Source organism: Schistocerca gregaria, chromosome 5 (assembly GCF_023897955.1).
Source record: "Schistocerca gregaria isolate iqSchGreg1 chromosome 5, iqSchGreg1.2, whole genome shotgun sequence".
NCBI lineage: Eukaryota > Metazoa > Arthropoda > Insecta > Orthoptera > Acrididae > Schistocerca > Schistocerca gregaria.
Genome location: NC_064924.1, coordinates 564,696,310 through 564,711,167, shown reverse-complemented (window position 1 = coordinate 564,711,167; position 14,858 = coordinate 564,696,310). Strand labels below are relative to the sequence as shown.

At 39.7% G+C, this 14,858-nt stretch overlaps 1 protein-coding gene across 2 annotated transcripts in view; it reads left to right on the top strand.

Moving 5' to 3' along the window:
• The window catches only part of LOC126272083 (UPF0415 protein C7orf25 homolog), a 130,888-nt gene that overhangs the window by 62,089 nt on the left and 53,941 nt on the right, over positions 1-14,858 (top strand). For both annotated transcript variants that reach the window (XM_049974644.1, XM_049974645.1), the window contains one exon: positions 4,200-4,294. In XM_049974644.1, the coding sequence (XP_049830601.1) occupies positions 4,200-4,294 (95 nt within the window). The remainder of the gene's footprint in view (positions 1-4,199; positions 4,295-14,858) is intronic.

Sequence of the window (14,858 nt, the reverse complement as noted above, 5' to 3'; positions counted from 1 at the left end):
CAAGCCGAGGCTTATTCTGCTGCACATGATGGCCAGCATTGTCTTCAACAGTGGGAAAATATTGTCGGGGGCTTGTTCTTGATGATGTGAATATTCAAAATAGCTACATAGAATGCCTACCATCATAGTCCAATTCATGCAGGTATTATCTTAAGAAAACCTTATAATTGTAACAGTGAGTATGCTGTAGACCAGATGTGGGCAAATAGCAGCCTGGAGGCTGCATGTGGCCTGCGAATGGTTTTTGTGTGGCCTGCGAAGACAATCATAATTTTTATGCAACAATTTATACCTTTTCTGCAATTTATACCTTTTCTGAATTTCAAAGTTAAGTAATGCCTGCAATTATTTTAAATGGTGTTGCACTCTGCTAGCCTCTGCTTCCACACAGTGCCCCTCCCTGAGCCAAAACTATTGCTCCACTGCTGTAGACAATAATACTACCAACTTCTGAGATCAGCTCAAGCTGTGCATGTCATGGTCCGATGATCGTGAGTAGTTCAACTGATATGAAATAGTGATTCATGTAATGTGGCAAAACCCTTATCAACTGGTCAGCCTTCATCAATTCTGCAGTTACATTGCTGTTTATATTGAGCAATATAACATAGAACTTTCATTATCTCACTTCAGTGAGGAATCTACGTATGGAAGAAACATTTTACACATTGCATTTACCTAAAATCAGAATATGTCAAAAAATAATTGTATTTATGATATAAGAATCATAACCTTTCACTGCCATGCAGAGAACTTTTCATCTTGCCCACATAGTATAACATTCCGTTTTCCCAATACTATTGTCTCCATCTTTTTACATGTTGTGGTCTTCAGTCCTGAGACTGGTTTGATGCAGCTCTCCATGCTACTCTATCCTGTGCAAGCTTCTTCATCTCCCAGTACTTACTGCAAAGTACATCCTTCTGAATGTCCTTAGTGTATTAATCTCTTGGTCTCCCTCTACAATTTTTACCCTCCAGTGCTAAATTTGTGATCCCTTGATGCCTCAGACCATGTCCTACCAACCTGTCCCTTCTTCTTGTCAAGTTATGCCACAAACTCCTCTTCTCCCCAGTTATATTCAATACCTCCTCATTAGTTATGTGATCTACCCATCTAATCTTCAGCATTCTTCTGTAGCACCACATTTCGAAAGCTTCTATTCCCTTCTTGTCTAAACTATTTATTATCCATGTTTTACTTCCATACATGGCTACACTCCATACAAATACTTTCAGATTGACTTCCTGACACTTAAATCTATACTCGATGTTAACAAATTTCTCTTCTGCAGAAATGCTTTCCTTGCGATTGCCAGTCTACATTTTATATCCTCTCTACTTCGACCATCATCAGTTATTTTGCTCCCCAAATAGCAAAACTCCTTTACTACTTTAAGCATCTCATTTCCTACTCTAATTCCCTCAGCATCACCTGACTGAATTCGTCTACATTCCATTGTTCTCGTTTTACTTTTGTTGATGTTCATCTTATATCCTCCTTTCAAGACACTGTCCATTCTGTTCAGCTGCTCTTCCAAGTCCTTTGCTGTCCCTGACAGAATTACAATGTCATCGGCGAACCTCAAAGTTTTTATTTCTTCTTCATGGATTTTAATACCTACTCCAAATTTTTCTTTTGTTTTCATTACTGCTTGCTCAATATACAAATTGAATTACATTGGGGACAGGCTACAACTCTGTCTCACTCCCTTCCCAACCACTGCTTCCCTTTCATGCCCCTCGACTCTTATAACTGCCATCTGGTTTCTGTACAAATTGTAAATAGCCTTTTGCTCCCTGTATTTTACCCCTGCCACCTTTAGAATTTGAAAGGGTATTCCAGTCAACATTGTCAAAAGCTTTCTCTAAGTCTACAAATGCTAGCAACATAGGTTTGCCTTTCCTTAATCTTTCTTCTAAGATAAGTTGTAGAGTCAATATTGTCTCACATATTCCAATATTTCTATGGAATCCAAGCTGAACTTCTCTGAAGTCAGCTTCTACCTTTTTTCCATTCGTCTGTAAAGAATTCATGTTAGTATTTTGCAGCTGTGACTTATTAAACTAATAGTTCTGTAATTTTCACATCTTTTAACACCTGTTTTCTTTGGGAATGGAATTATTATATTCTTCTTGAAGTCTGAGGGTATTTCGCCTGTCTCATACATCTTGCTCATCAGATGATGGAGTTTTGTCAGGACTCGCTCTCCTAAGGCCGTCTGTAGTTTTAATGGAATGTTGTCTACTCCCGGGGCCTTGTTTTGACTAAGGTCTTTCAGTGTTCTGTCAAACTCTTCACGCAGTATTGTATCTCCCATTTCATCTTCATCTACAACCTCTTCCAGTTCTATAATATTGTCCTCAAATACATTACCCTTGTATAGAACTCTATATAATCCTTCCACCTTTCTGCTTTCCCTTCTTTGCTTAGTACTGGGTTTCCATCTGAGCTCTTGATATTCATACAAGTGATTCTCTTTTCTCCAAAGGTCTCTTTAATTTTCCTGCAGGCTGTATCTATCTTACCCCTAGTGAGATAAGCCTCTACATCCTTACATTTGTCCTCTAGCCATCCCTGCTTAGCCATTTTGCACTTCCTGTCGATCTCATTTTTTGAGATGTTTGTATTCCTTTTTGCCTGCTTCATTTACTGCATTTTTATATTTTCTCCTTTCTTCAGTTACATTCAATATTTCTTCTGTTACCCAAGGATTTCTACTAGTCCTCGTCTTTTTACCTACTTGATCCTCTGCTGCCTCCACTACTTCATCCCTCAGAGCTACCCATTCTTCTTCTACTGTATTTCTTTCCCCCATTCCTGTCAATTGTTCCCTTATGCTCTCCCTGAAACTCTGTACAATCTCTGGTTCTTTCAGTTTATCCAGGTCCCATCTCCTTAAATTCCCACCTTTTTGCAGTTTCTTCAGTTTTAATCTACAGCTCATAACCAATAGATTGTGGTCAGAGTCCACATCTGCCCCTGGAAATGTCTTACAATTTAAAACCTGGTTCCTAAATCTCTATCTTACCATTATATAATTTATCTGATACCGTCTAGTATCTCCAGGATTCTTCCATGCGTACAAACTTCTTTTATGATTCTTGAAGCAAGTGTTAGCTATGATTAAGATATGCTCTGTGCAAAACTTCATTTCTTACCCCCAATCAATATTCACCTACTATGTTTCCTTCTCTCCCTTTTCCTACTCTTGAATTCCAGTCACCCATGACTATTAAATTTTTGTCTCCCTTCACTACCTGAATAATTTCTTTTATCTCATTATACAGTTCATCAATTTCATCATCATCTGCATAGCTAGTTGGCATATAAAGTTGTACTACTGTAGTAGGTGTGGGCTTCGTGTCTATCTTGGTCACAATAATGTGTTCACTATGCTGTTTGCAGTAGCTTACCATCACTCCTATTTTTTATTCATTATTAAACCTACTTCTGCATTACCCCTATTTGATTTTGTATATATAACCGTATATTCACCTGACCAAAAGTCTTGTTCCTCCTGCCACCAAACTTCACTAATTCCCACTATATCTAACTTTAACCTATCCATTTCCCTTTTTAAATTTTCAAACCTACCTGCGCGATTAAGGTATCTGAGATTCCACACTCCGATCTGTAGAATGCCAGTTTTCTTTCTCCTGATAGCGACGTCCTCTTGAGTAGTCCCCGCCCGCAGATCCGAATGGAGGACTATTTTACCTCCGAAATATTTTACCCGAGAGGACGCCATCATCATTTAAACATACAGTAAAGCAGCATGCCCTTGGTAAATATTATTAAGCTTCATTTTTTATTTTTGTTTGGGGGAACCTTTTTATTTTAATTTATTTTTTGTGTTAGTTGTTTATTTTAGAGTGTTTTCTTAAAATGTGGAATCTGCAGTGTTTCGATACTGTGTTTTTGAATGTGATGAGACTGATAAAATGATGGTTTACCAATTTAAGAAAGACTTTTAAATTAAATTTGTCTATTTGCTGCTCTTACTGTGGCTTCTCAAACACTTGTTTGAATTTGTACTTGAGGTTACTGTATTATAGAGGCTTATAAACTTCAAGATGATCTAAAATCTGAGCACTATACATTCTAAAGTCTCTTAGTGTCTGTTCACATAAATAAAGCCTGAAACAAACAAAGTTAGTGTGTAATGATTATTATAGATCTCTTCCCTTCTTCCATAGGTGATTGCAGTTATGGGAAACGAACCTACATTGATCAAGCAAAAGATATACTTCTGTGTGCAGAGAAACATGCCCTTTATTTCAAAACACCTAAGGTAGGTGTAGTGTCATGTAGTGTGTGTGTGTGTGTGTGTGTGTGTTGTGTGTGTGTGTGTGTGTGTGTTTGTGTGTGTAGGGTGGAGGAAGGTGGCAAACTTCTGCTGTTATGTCCATCCATGTGTTCAGTATAATGCTGCCAAAACGTAGTTCAAGCAGAATTTAGATATTAGTGAATGATAGCTCACCTGTTGTTGAAGTGACTGAAAAATAAAAAATAAAAAAAAATGTAAAGACCTAGTAAAAAGAAATGGAAAATTAACATGTCGGATGGGCTGTGTTATGGTAACTGTAACTCATTCAAATGGATCAAAATGATTACGGATTATCATCTAGCCATCTGATTCTTTATAGTCTCCAGCAATGTTTCCAACATTAGGTTAGACACAAAACATGCCTTAGATCATGACCTAATGCCCATGTAACAAAAACCAACAAGCATGTGTTTTTCAGTTCATGTTATTATCAGTGCGAACACCTAAAAATGTAGAACAGGGATGTCAAACCTTTTATCTTATCTGGGCCAAGTGGAAGAAAATGAATATTTTGGGCCACATATAATATACTTAAAGAAAAAGAAATTGAGATGTACTGATGAGAGAAAAGCATCATGTAGCGGGATTTTCATATTGAAAATATTCAATTTAACATAACTTCACATAAATAGAATTTTTTGGGAAGTTTCTTTTTTGCCAGTCTTGGGGTAGATGCTTACTACTTGGACCACTTTGATACTTGCTATAGGTTGCAAGCAGGCTGCAGGTTGGGTACCCCTGATGTAGAATGCTGTGTTTCGTTTATTGATTTACACTCGTACATTATGTCCATTGGTATGGTCAGACTTGATTCTGATACTTGCATTGTCAGCAGAGAGAACTGGCTTTTTAAATTTATGGTGGTAGGTCATATATAAAAACAAGAACAAGAGTGATCCCAATATCTGCCCCTGTGGTACTCCTGTAACGATTATTATCCATTCTAAAGATGTTTTGTTTGTGTGCACTCCCTGATGATGGAGCTTTCACTTTGATATGTGTTTCAGAAATGAAGCCTAAAAAACTGAAATACAGACTGTCAACCAGGCAGCTGGCTTTTATTTATAAAATATATACTTCTCATTGTCTCTAGATGCAACATGAAACTATTATGGATTTGCAAAAAAAGAAAAAAAATTGTATTGTGTTCTGAAAAGCTGATTTCTGTCATTTCAATGTCATAATCGAATATTTGTTCTGAGTTGACTATCTTGGACAACTGTTGTTTTTGATTCCCTGTCCATATTTTATTGTTTCTTGTAATGTTGACAAATTATAAGTGTTTAATTAGTTAACCTGTTGATCCTTTCTGTAGTTATTTAGAATCTGACTTAAATATTTGTACTGTTATAATTACAAGAGAGAACAAAGAATGAACCACAGCAAGGTGTCAGTTCTCTCTCCCCCTCATCCCCCAACAAGTTTTCAGCTCAGGATGTTAATTCATAAACTGCAAGTTCCATGGTTCACAGCACCTCTGATGCTTAATACTTGTCAGTACATTCATCAACAAATTGACTTGCTGCTTGTTGGTACTGATAACTTGAAACTGAACTTCCTTCATTCATTAATTCATGAATATAGTGGTGCATCACGTCAATATGTTTAGTTCAAGTGTGATGCACCCTGTTTTGACTCAGTGCAATGACACATCTATTGTGACAGAGCACATTGGTTTTTCACTGTGTTTAGTACCAATGAAACACTAAATAAAATACATTGCAAGAAAAAAATAGTACACCCTTTTAGAGGTTTCCAATTGACTCAAGATTTAATTGTTGCAACAGTCCATAAGAAGTACATGAAATGATTAAAATTACAGATCAGTAGCAAAGACAGTTCCGAGTTACAAGGTGTCGACCCATACTGAAACACCCTTATTTGTATATGGTGTAGCCTCCACGGCTGGCAATGCAGACGAAGACTCTGGCATCAGGCACTGACTCTGGCACCCAGATAATTGTATGGACGGTGAATACTGTCTGGGATATGTAATTCCATGCCTACTCATGTTCATTTAGTTCTGTAAGTGTTGTTGATTGATGTGTGGCAGAAGTCATTTCTTGTCCCAGCATGTCCCACACATGCTTGATAGATTGTGCTGGCCAGGGAAGTTGCTGCATGTTTTGGAGAAATGTCGAGTTTTATGGACAGTGTTTGGTAGAGCATTATCCTGTTGGAACAATACATCGCCTTCCAGTTACAAGAATGACAAAAGAACTGGTCTAATAACATTCTGCAGATACCAAGTGCTGGTTAACGCCCCCTCCAGAAACACCAAAGGTAAACAAGACTTCCAGCTTATCACACCACAGACCACAAGGCGCGACATAAGGCCAGTGTGTCCTGAATGAATGCATTCCACGAGACAACACTCACCTGGTCTACACCATATGCGCAAACGACTATCACTTGTACGCAGGCAGAGTCTGTTTTCATCACTGAAGACTGTGCCTTGCCATTCCATCTTCCAAGTGATCCTCTGATTTTACCAGTCAAGCCATGTATGTCGATGCCGCAGCATGAGTGGAATACTGGCTAGAAGTGTGCATGCGTGTAATCTCACTGCTAATAATCAGTTTGCCTCAGCTTGTGTGACACGTCTTGGCTCACAAGTGCTCTTATCTGCGCTGTGGTAACTGTGTGATCTGCCCTGCCACTGCTGCACGACAATCCTGGCAGACATCTGTGCTGCATGGAGGTGTGAGAATGTTCTTGTGACCACTGACACCAGAATCATTGTACAGCTGATGCAGCATGTCCAACTTGGGTGGCAATTTTGCAAAAGGACCACCTGTCATGTGGGCAGCCACAATTTGACCTTGTTCACACCCGTTGTAAGAAGCATGAATGCAGCTCTGTGGCATGGTTGCCTGCTTGCTTCACATGTTTGCACCACAGTGAGCCTTCACTATTAAAAGGTAGACACAGATAGTACTCTGGTAGCTATGCCACTGTGCTATCTGTTGGCACATGGCGTTGAAGACATTATCAGTGTTATCTGCTATACCCCAGGTGGCATATGCCACCATGGGATCAAAATCGACATCATCTTTCCAAATGTACTTTTCTCCCCACTTTGCACAGCACCCTGCTGTATGGAATTATATTTAGCACTAATATACCACCTAGTTCAGTCATTTTTCTTAACTCAGAAAGGAATTTTAAGAGTGATGCAACAGGCTCAACAAACAGAAAGTCTTTTAACTGTGACCAATCCTCGCACTTTACTGTGTGTATTAGAAACTTGTCAATGTGATGGAAAGAATTAAAAGACATAATTAAAAAAATTAATATTCATAAGCATGGTGCAGAGCAAAAAGAAAAGTTTCATGTCACCATCTTTTAAAACTTGCACTACAAAATAGTACAAAATAGTACAATACAAGTTTACGATAAGTGTTCCTCATAGGGCAAAAATTGTTTCATTATTCTCACTTTAATAATTCTATATGTTTTGTAAAGTTATCTGCTATACTTGTTGGTGAAAGTGTTTGCTGTTTGAATGAGTGTGTGCTGTCTGTGTTGGTGTAAAAATTGGAAATACTGTCCTAAGTGCTTTGTGCATGTTGCTGTATTCTGTCTGTATTCTGTCTGTGTGTCTTTATTCGTCATGTAATGTTCGTGAGGCATCATCAGCAATTTTATTTATTATCTCCCATTTGTCTTTGTCCCTTATTCCCCATATCATGTCATTGTTGTACTGGTGTTGGTGTCAGGTGTGCTGCTCTGTATTGGTGACAGTGAAAAAATGTGTGTTCTGGGGATCCTTGTTCCCCATATGTATAAGCAGCACTCTGGCTGTAGCATACATGGAGTAAGTGCGCATGGTAAGGGCTGTGACCTGTCAGAAAGTGAACCATACCCTGACTGGGAGTGATGTGACTCAGTCTCAGATGTTTTCTGATGTCTGGGAAGAAATGATAACCCCTATGGCCTTTATAGGATAGCTCCCATTCCATTTGCCAGGTATCCACCTGTCATTTAATGCCTTAGTGCTTCTCGGTGATGTTCTGTCCGGTAATCTCGATTACCTTATCCTGCCTCACTATCCTTAGCCAGTACACTGCAGCCCAAAACCAAATGGTTATGTCGATACAGGAGGTTACAAGCACCATGCAGAGTGATTACACTGACATGGTGTTCAAAGCTCCAGACAGCCTTACCAGGACATTTCTCTGCCTTATCTGCATGATGATCCTATTCATCACCAGATATATTCAGTGGCCCCATGCACAGGACTGGAACAACTGAATCACTTTCTCCACCAGGATTTTGACTGCCTCTCGCCATGTCCTGAAATGAGAAGTATCCCCCTCACTACCCCCCCCCCCCCCTCCAGAGTGGCATTCTGGTGCCCATCCAACCTGTGCAATAGTGTTGTCTATCCTTATTCCACACCTGCTCCCACCCCCTGGTCTCATGGCTCATATCCTTGCAGTAGACCCTAGATGCATCCATCTTCCCATTGTTGCCTACTCCATCTCTGTCACACATCTCCTAACCCATCGAAGGTAGGGCCACCTGTGAAAGCAACCAAGGATATGATCTACCAACTTAGCTGCAGCCACTGTGCCACAGACTATGTGGACATGACAACTAACATGCCATCTGTTCACATGAATGAATACCACCAGACTGTGGCCAGGAGACAGCTGGAGCAGCCAGTTGCTGAGCCTGCTCTCCAACACATATGACTTTAATGACTATTTCACAGCCTGTGATATCTGGATTCTTCCCACCACCACCACCACCACCGCCTTATCTGAAGTTGGCACTCTGTTCCAACATACCTTTCATTCCCATAACACGTTTGCCTCAACCTTCACTAGTGCCTATCCTCCACCTGCGTATCCCCTTATCTGCTCCCACTCCAGTACTACCCACAATTTCTATCCCACTAATGGACCTGCATAGTCCTTCGTTCTCTACCCCCCCCCCCCCCCCCCCCCCTCGCACAGTGTCCTGATGCTGCACTAGCAGCCCTACCGTGTCTCCACCATGTACTTCATGCTTTCACAGGCCGCACTAACACTTTTCACCATCTCTACCGTGCTCTGCCTCCCTACCCCATTCCTTTTCTATATCTGGACTGGACAAAGTGGTTGGCACATTGGACTCACTTTTGGGAAGATGACAGTTCAACTCTGTGTTGGGCCATCCAGATTTACATTTTTCATGGTTTCTGAAATCACTCCAGGCAAATGATGGAATGGTTTGTTTGAAAGGGCATGGCCATTTTCCTCCCCAATCCTTGACAAAAAAAGGAGCTTGATGTTGATGGAACAGTACAGTCTAATCTTTCCCCATACCCCCACTACCCACTCCAGAAAAGGTTGCCCACTACCCACTTCAGCAAAGATTGCTGCTTACCTCAGATACAGTCACAGTCAGCCTTAGTGCCATGTTTGTGGGTACTGTGCATGTGTGAAGTGAGTTTTCCACACCTGATGAAAGGGTTAGTCTGATAGCTGAATATTTTCTCTTTCATTATACCTGTATGTGACTCAATGCCTCACCTATGTGGTGAATAGGAGTCTATCCTTCCCATATTGTTGTTATTCCATACTGAGTGTTCCATTGTGTGTTTTTACTATTGGGAAATGTTAGTCTTGGTATGCTACCTTGGTGAAATCCTGTATAAATACATTTTGGTTATGTTAGCTGCTTCACTAAAACTTTAGCATTATTTGAGGTTTGTGTTAAGTCTTCATACTCTCTCTCCCAGTTATGATTCGAACAAGTCAGTAGCTATGCCTCTCATTCCTAAAGATTCTAGATTATTCAGTAGAATCAACAGTATCAAAAGCCTAGATCTGATTTGATCTAACTAATACATGGAAACAAAATCAACATTGGTCTTAGCCCACTGTTGCCCACACCTAAAATGAGTTTATTGTGGGGTTTTGCTCCCTATGACTCTAGTAAAGCCAGTGCCCTCAAAAAGCAGTAAGAGACAGTTTACTATTTCCTTATTATACATGATTTCTTCAGGACATAATGATCTGAATATTGTGTTTCTCATTTCCTCCATTGCTTCACATTGGAAGATTAAGTGTGGTGTGGTTTCTTTCACCTCACCTCATAGTCTACACTTATGGACTTCTTCCTCTATACCCACTGTTTGTAGGTGTTTTCTTAAAGTTCCCATGACCACTCATAAGTTCCACCATGTTCTTCATTTGTCTCCTGCTCAGTTCCAGAATTACAGAACTTATCTTGAAACAAGGCTCAGGCATCATTAGCTTACTGTGTTTTGTTTTTGGACCATAGATCCAGTTCTTTGTCACTAATTCCTGTGTGTTCAGGGATCCACAGCAGGTTTACCCCGTTGCTTTCTGCCAGTCTCACTAGGGCTTCATGATGTTCTGCAACAATCTTTGATCTCGTTGCAGGGATTGATAGACGTTTTAGAGCTGCTTGGCTGTATGAATAAATGTTGTAGCATGTATGCAAATTCTCCCATGGGCACGTTTGACAGCAGATATTTCTGCCTGGAGTACTGTGGCCAGCTTCCCTAGAGAGATTTCCCTCTCCAGTCTAGGCTGCAGCCCATATACTCTGGACCCAGCACCTTCATCTGTTTTTCTTCCCATCAATAAACCAAACTATGTCTCCTGAATGATGCAGCTGCTCCCTTCTTCCAATTGTTACTCTAAAAGGTTTATTGCATGGTGTCTACAGGTCATGAAAAAGTAATGAAAATGATCAAATGGTCATGAAATAATGAAAAGGTAAAGAAATTCAGTTGGTGATCATGAATTTTGTTTTGTATGTCAGTCAGGTGTGGTTCTAGAAGGGTGTAGCAAGTTAGAGCTACCTCAAAAAGTTGTATCCAGCAGCCCATTTAATATATATATTAGGATTCATCAGAACTTATTAAAAGTCTTTGTTATGTGTAGAGGACTTAAGTGTCAATCTGTGCAAGCCATGTCATCAAAGCCTCTGTGGTTTTCAACCGTGAGGGGAAATTGAGAAATTTGGAGGTGTGGCTTTGTTGAGCTATGTGTGGTGTATACACGTAGTGGAAATAACTTACAAATTATAGCTCTGCCCATGAAAGTGCTGCCATCTGATGTATTGCTGGAGGATTATCAGTTAGAACAGCTGTTTTTTTAATTTGTCCACTCCCAATGCAGTTCAAATCTCTTTAACCTGCAATTTTTTTTTGGAAAGACATTTCCTTAAAATTTTTTAATAGTTAACATAAAATTATTGTAATTTAATCTCCTTTTAAAGGTGTAAAGGACAATCACAGTAAAATTGATTACTCGCTAGCCAAAACGTTTCCCACATCATATTAGTATTACTTATGAACTATACATACCTCTGTCAAGCATTTTGTACAAATCTGACTTTGAAATTAGAGCCAGTGGCATTTCATGTGTATGAGCACATGAAAGAGACATTCAGCAGTGGTTCATTCACTAGTTTCAAGGCAACAAAAGAAGTTGTTTTTTGGTGTAGTAAAAACAATGCCAGCGCAGTCGCAAGTTTCTGCTGAACAGAATTTGAATGGCAGTAATGAATTACAATCACTTGCTCTTGCTACAATCGCTAGAACTTCAGCTGAAGAGAGTTACAAGAACTTCAGCTGAAGAGAGTTACAAAACAAACTCAATGAAACATTTTTTAGTTGATGATAAGACAGTATTGTATTGTATTGTATGTTAACCGAGGACCTAGAAACGATGGAGAGGCTCCGTCCCCGCCTCAGCCGCAGTGGTCCACAACCCCATGACGACTATCGCAGTCCACTTCACCACCCCGCCGCCCCACACCGAACCCAGTGGCATTTCATGTGTATGAGCACATGAAAGAGACATTCAGCAGTGGTTCATTCACTAGTTTCAAGGCAACAAAAGAAGTTGTTTTTTGGTGTAGTAAAAACAATGCCAGCGCAGTCGCAAGTTTCTTCTGAACAGAATTTGAATGGCAGTAATGAATTACAATCACTTGCTCTTGCTACAATCGCTAGAACTTCAGCTGAATAGAGTTACAAGAACTTCAGCTGAAGAGAGTTACAAGAACTTCAGCTGAAGAGAGTTACAAAACAAACTCAATGAAACATTTTTTAGTTGATGATAAGACAGTATTGTATGTTAACCGAGGACCTAGAAACGATGGAGAGGCTCCGTCCCCGCCTCAGCCGCAGTGGTCCACAACCCCATGATGTCTATCGCAGTCCACTTCACCACCCCGCCACCCCACACGGAACCCAGGGTTATTGTGCGGTTTGGCCCCCAGTGGACACCCCCCCCCCCCCCCCTCGGGATTGTCTCACACTAGACGAGTGTAACCCCTATGTTTGCGTGGTAGAATAATGGTGGTGTACGTGGAGAACTTGTTTGCGCAGCAATCGCCGACATAGTGTAACTGAGGCGGAATAAGGGGACCAGCCCCTATTCGCCGAGGCAGATGGAAAACCGCCTAAAAACCATCCACAGAGTGGCCGGTTCACTGGGCCTTGGGCCTCGACACAAATCCGCCGGGCGGATTCCTGCAGGGACCAGGTGCTCCTTCCCGTCCAGAAAGCCGTGCATTAGACCGCACGGCCAACCGGGCAAATTACAAATTATGTTTCCTGATAGTGTGATTGCCAAAGAAATATAGTTATGCAAGGGTAAGTTGTCACATATAATTACTTATGGACTTGGCCCTTATTTTCAGAATCTCCTAGCTAACATAGCCAGGGAAGTTGGGTTCTTCTGTGTGTCATAGGATGAGAGTTTAAACTAAGTTGTCCAAAAGGGACAGACAGATTTGATGGTTTGTTTCTGGGATAAATAAAAGCAGTCTACTTCTAGAAGATATTTAACATTTCTGTTTTTGAAATCTGCCACATATTCTGATTTTCAGTCAAGTTTCCTGGAGTGTCATAATAGTTTGAATTTGTCACCTAAGAACATACCTGTAATTGAAATTTCAATGCATGGGCCAAATGTGAACTTGAAGATGTTACATTATCTGCAAGGCTTCTAATCAATGAAAAAAGTAATCAACCACAAATGTTTCATTGTGGCATTTGCTCCTTTCATGTAGTGAACAGAGCTTTGAAAACTGCTCATAATAAAAGTGGTTGGAATGTTCATGAATTTCTTAGATTATCTGGTACTTATTGAAAGATTTTCCCCTTTAAGAGAGCAACCTTCTCAGATATCACTGGGGTTTCCAAATTTCCATTCAAATATGTTCTATAAGATGGACAAGAAATATTGAATACATGAAGAAAGTGCTTGAACTTATTCCACATTTGAAGAAGTAGTTGCTGAAGTACATAAAAGACCACTTGAAAGTAGAAACTTAGTAAGAAGATAAATTTCTTTGTGCAAAACTTCAATTTCTTGTATCATTAACAGTTGACCTTTGTTGGGTTTTTAACTAAGTATCAGTCAAATGACTCTATCATCCCGTTTTTGCACAAAGATTTGTCCAGTTTAATGTATAGCATTGCTTCTCAGTTCAAAAAGAAAACTGCTGTGAAAAATTCTAGCAAATTACTTGCTATTGATGTTACTAAAGTATGTAGCTGTAAAACAAGTCATTATGTAGAGATTCGATTTGGTGTCACTGCTGCTAGCAAGAACTATGTGGAAAAGTTAATCTTATTTTCAGAAATAGGTGCAAAGGTATTTTTCAAAATCTGTATCTGAAAATTGCAAAGCAGAGTCCTTTGAAATTAAAGTTAGTCAAAGGTGGCTTATGTTTATCATCCAAAGTTAAGCAGAGCATCATTTTGAGAAATTCTTGAGTGGCAAGTGCACTGGAAAAATGTGTCAAAAACATTTGACTCCATCAACAGCTGACATAGTGAAGAGAGAACACTTTAAATTTTGTGAATATTCAAAAAACTGAACAATTCAATCCTAAGGAGGAAAAGCTTGATCACTTCCTGATGAATTTACTGCTAAATGTGAACCATGACTTCATTAAGTTCATGAAGAAGCTTCTATGCATGCTTCATGGAAATGCTGCAGATGGAAGAGGTATTTGTGTTAATAAAGCAATTTTAGTTCAAAAATTAGAAGAAGATACAGCTGTTCGCAGAAAGAATTTTTTACAGCACTATACAGTTGTTAGGTGGTTTACTTAATAGTGAGAAGCAGCTGAGGGTGGACATTGCAAAATCAATCAGTGATACTAGCTGTGAGGAATGCTTCATCAAAAAGAGTACAAATCTTAAAAAGAGGAAATCTGATGAAAATGAAGTGGCCAGTCTTAAAACAAGAAGAGTTCATGAAATAAAAGAACACTAAAATGAGGGGCCCAGTGGAAAAGGCGCGCACTTGGCACCAGATTATGTCGTGTCAGGAAATGGGAATTAAGGAAATCTGATTTTGTATGGTAATGTGAACGCCTCCTGTGATACCAACAGTTGTTATAGTAACTAGATGGTGTTCTGCAAATACTATTAAGTATTAGGCCACTTTATTACAGTTTAAAGTACAGAAAATGAAATCCTTGACATGTAGGCACATTACATAGCATGTCATTAATAGTCAAACTCCTCATCAGTGTTTTGCTGTTC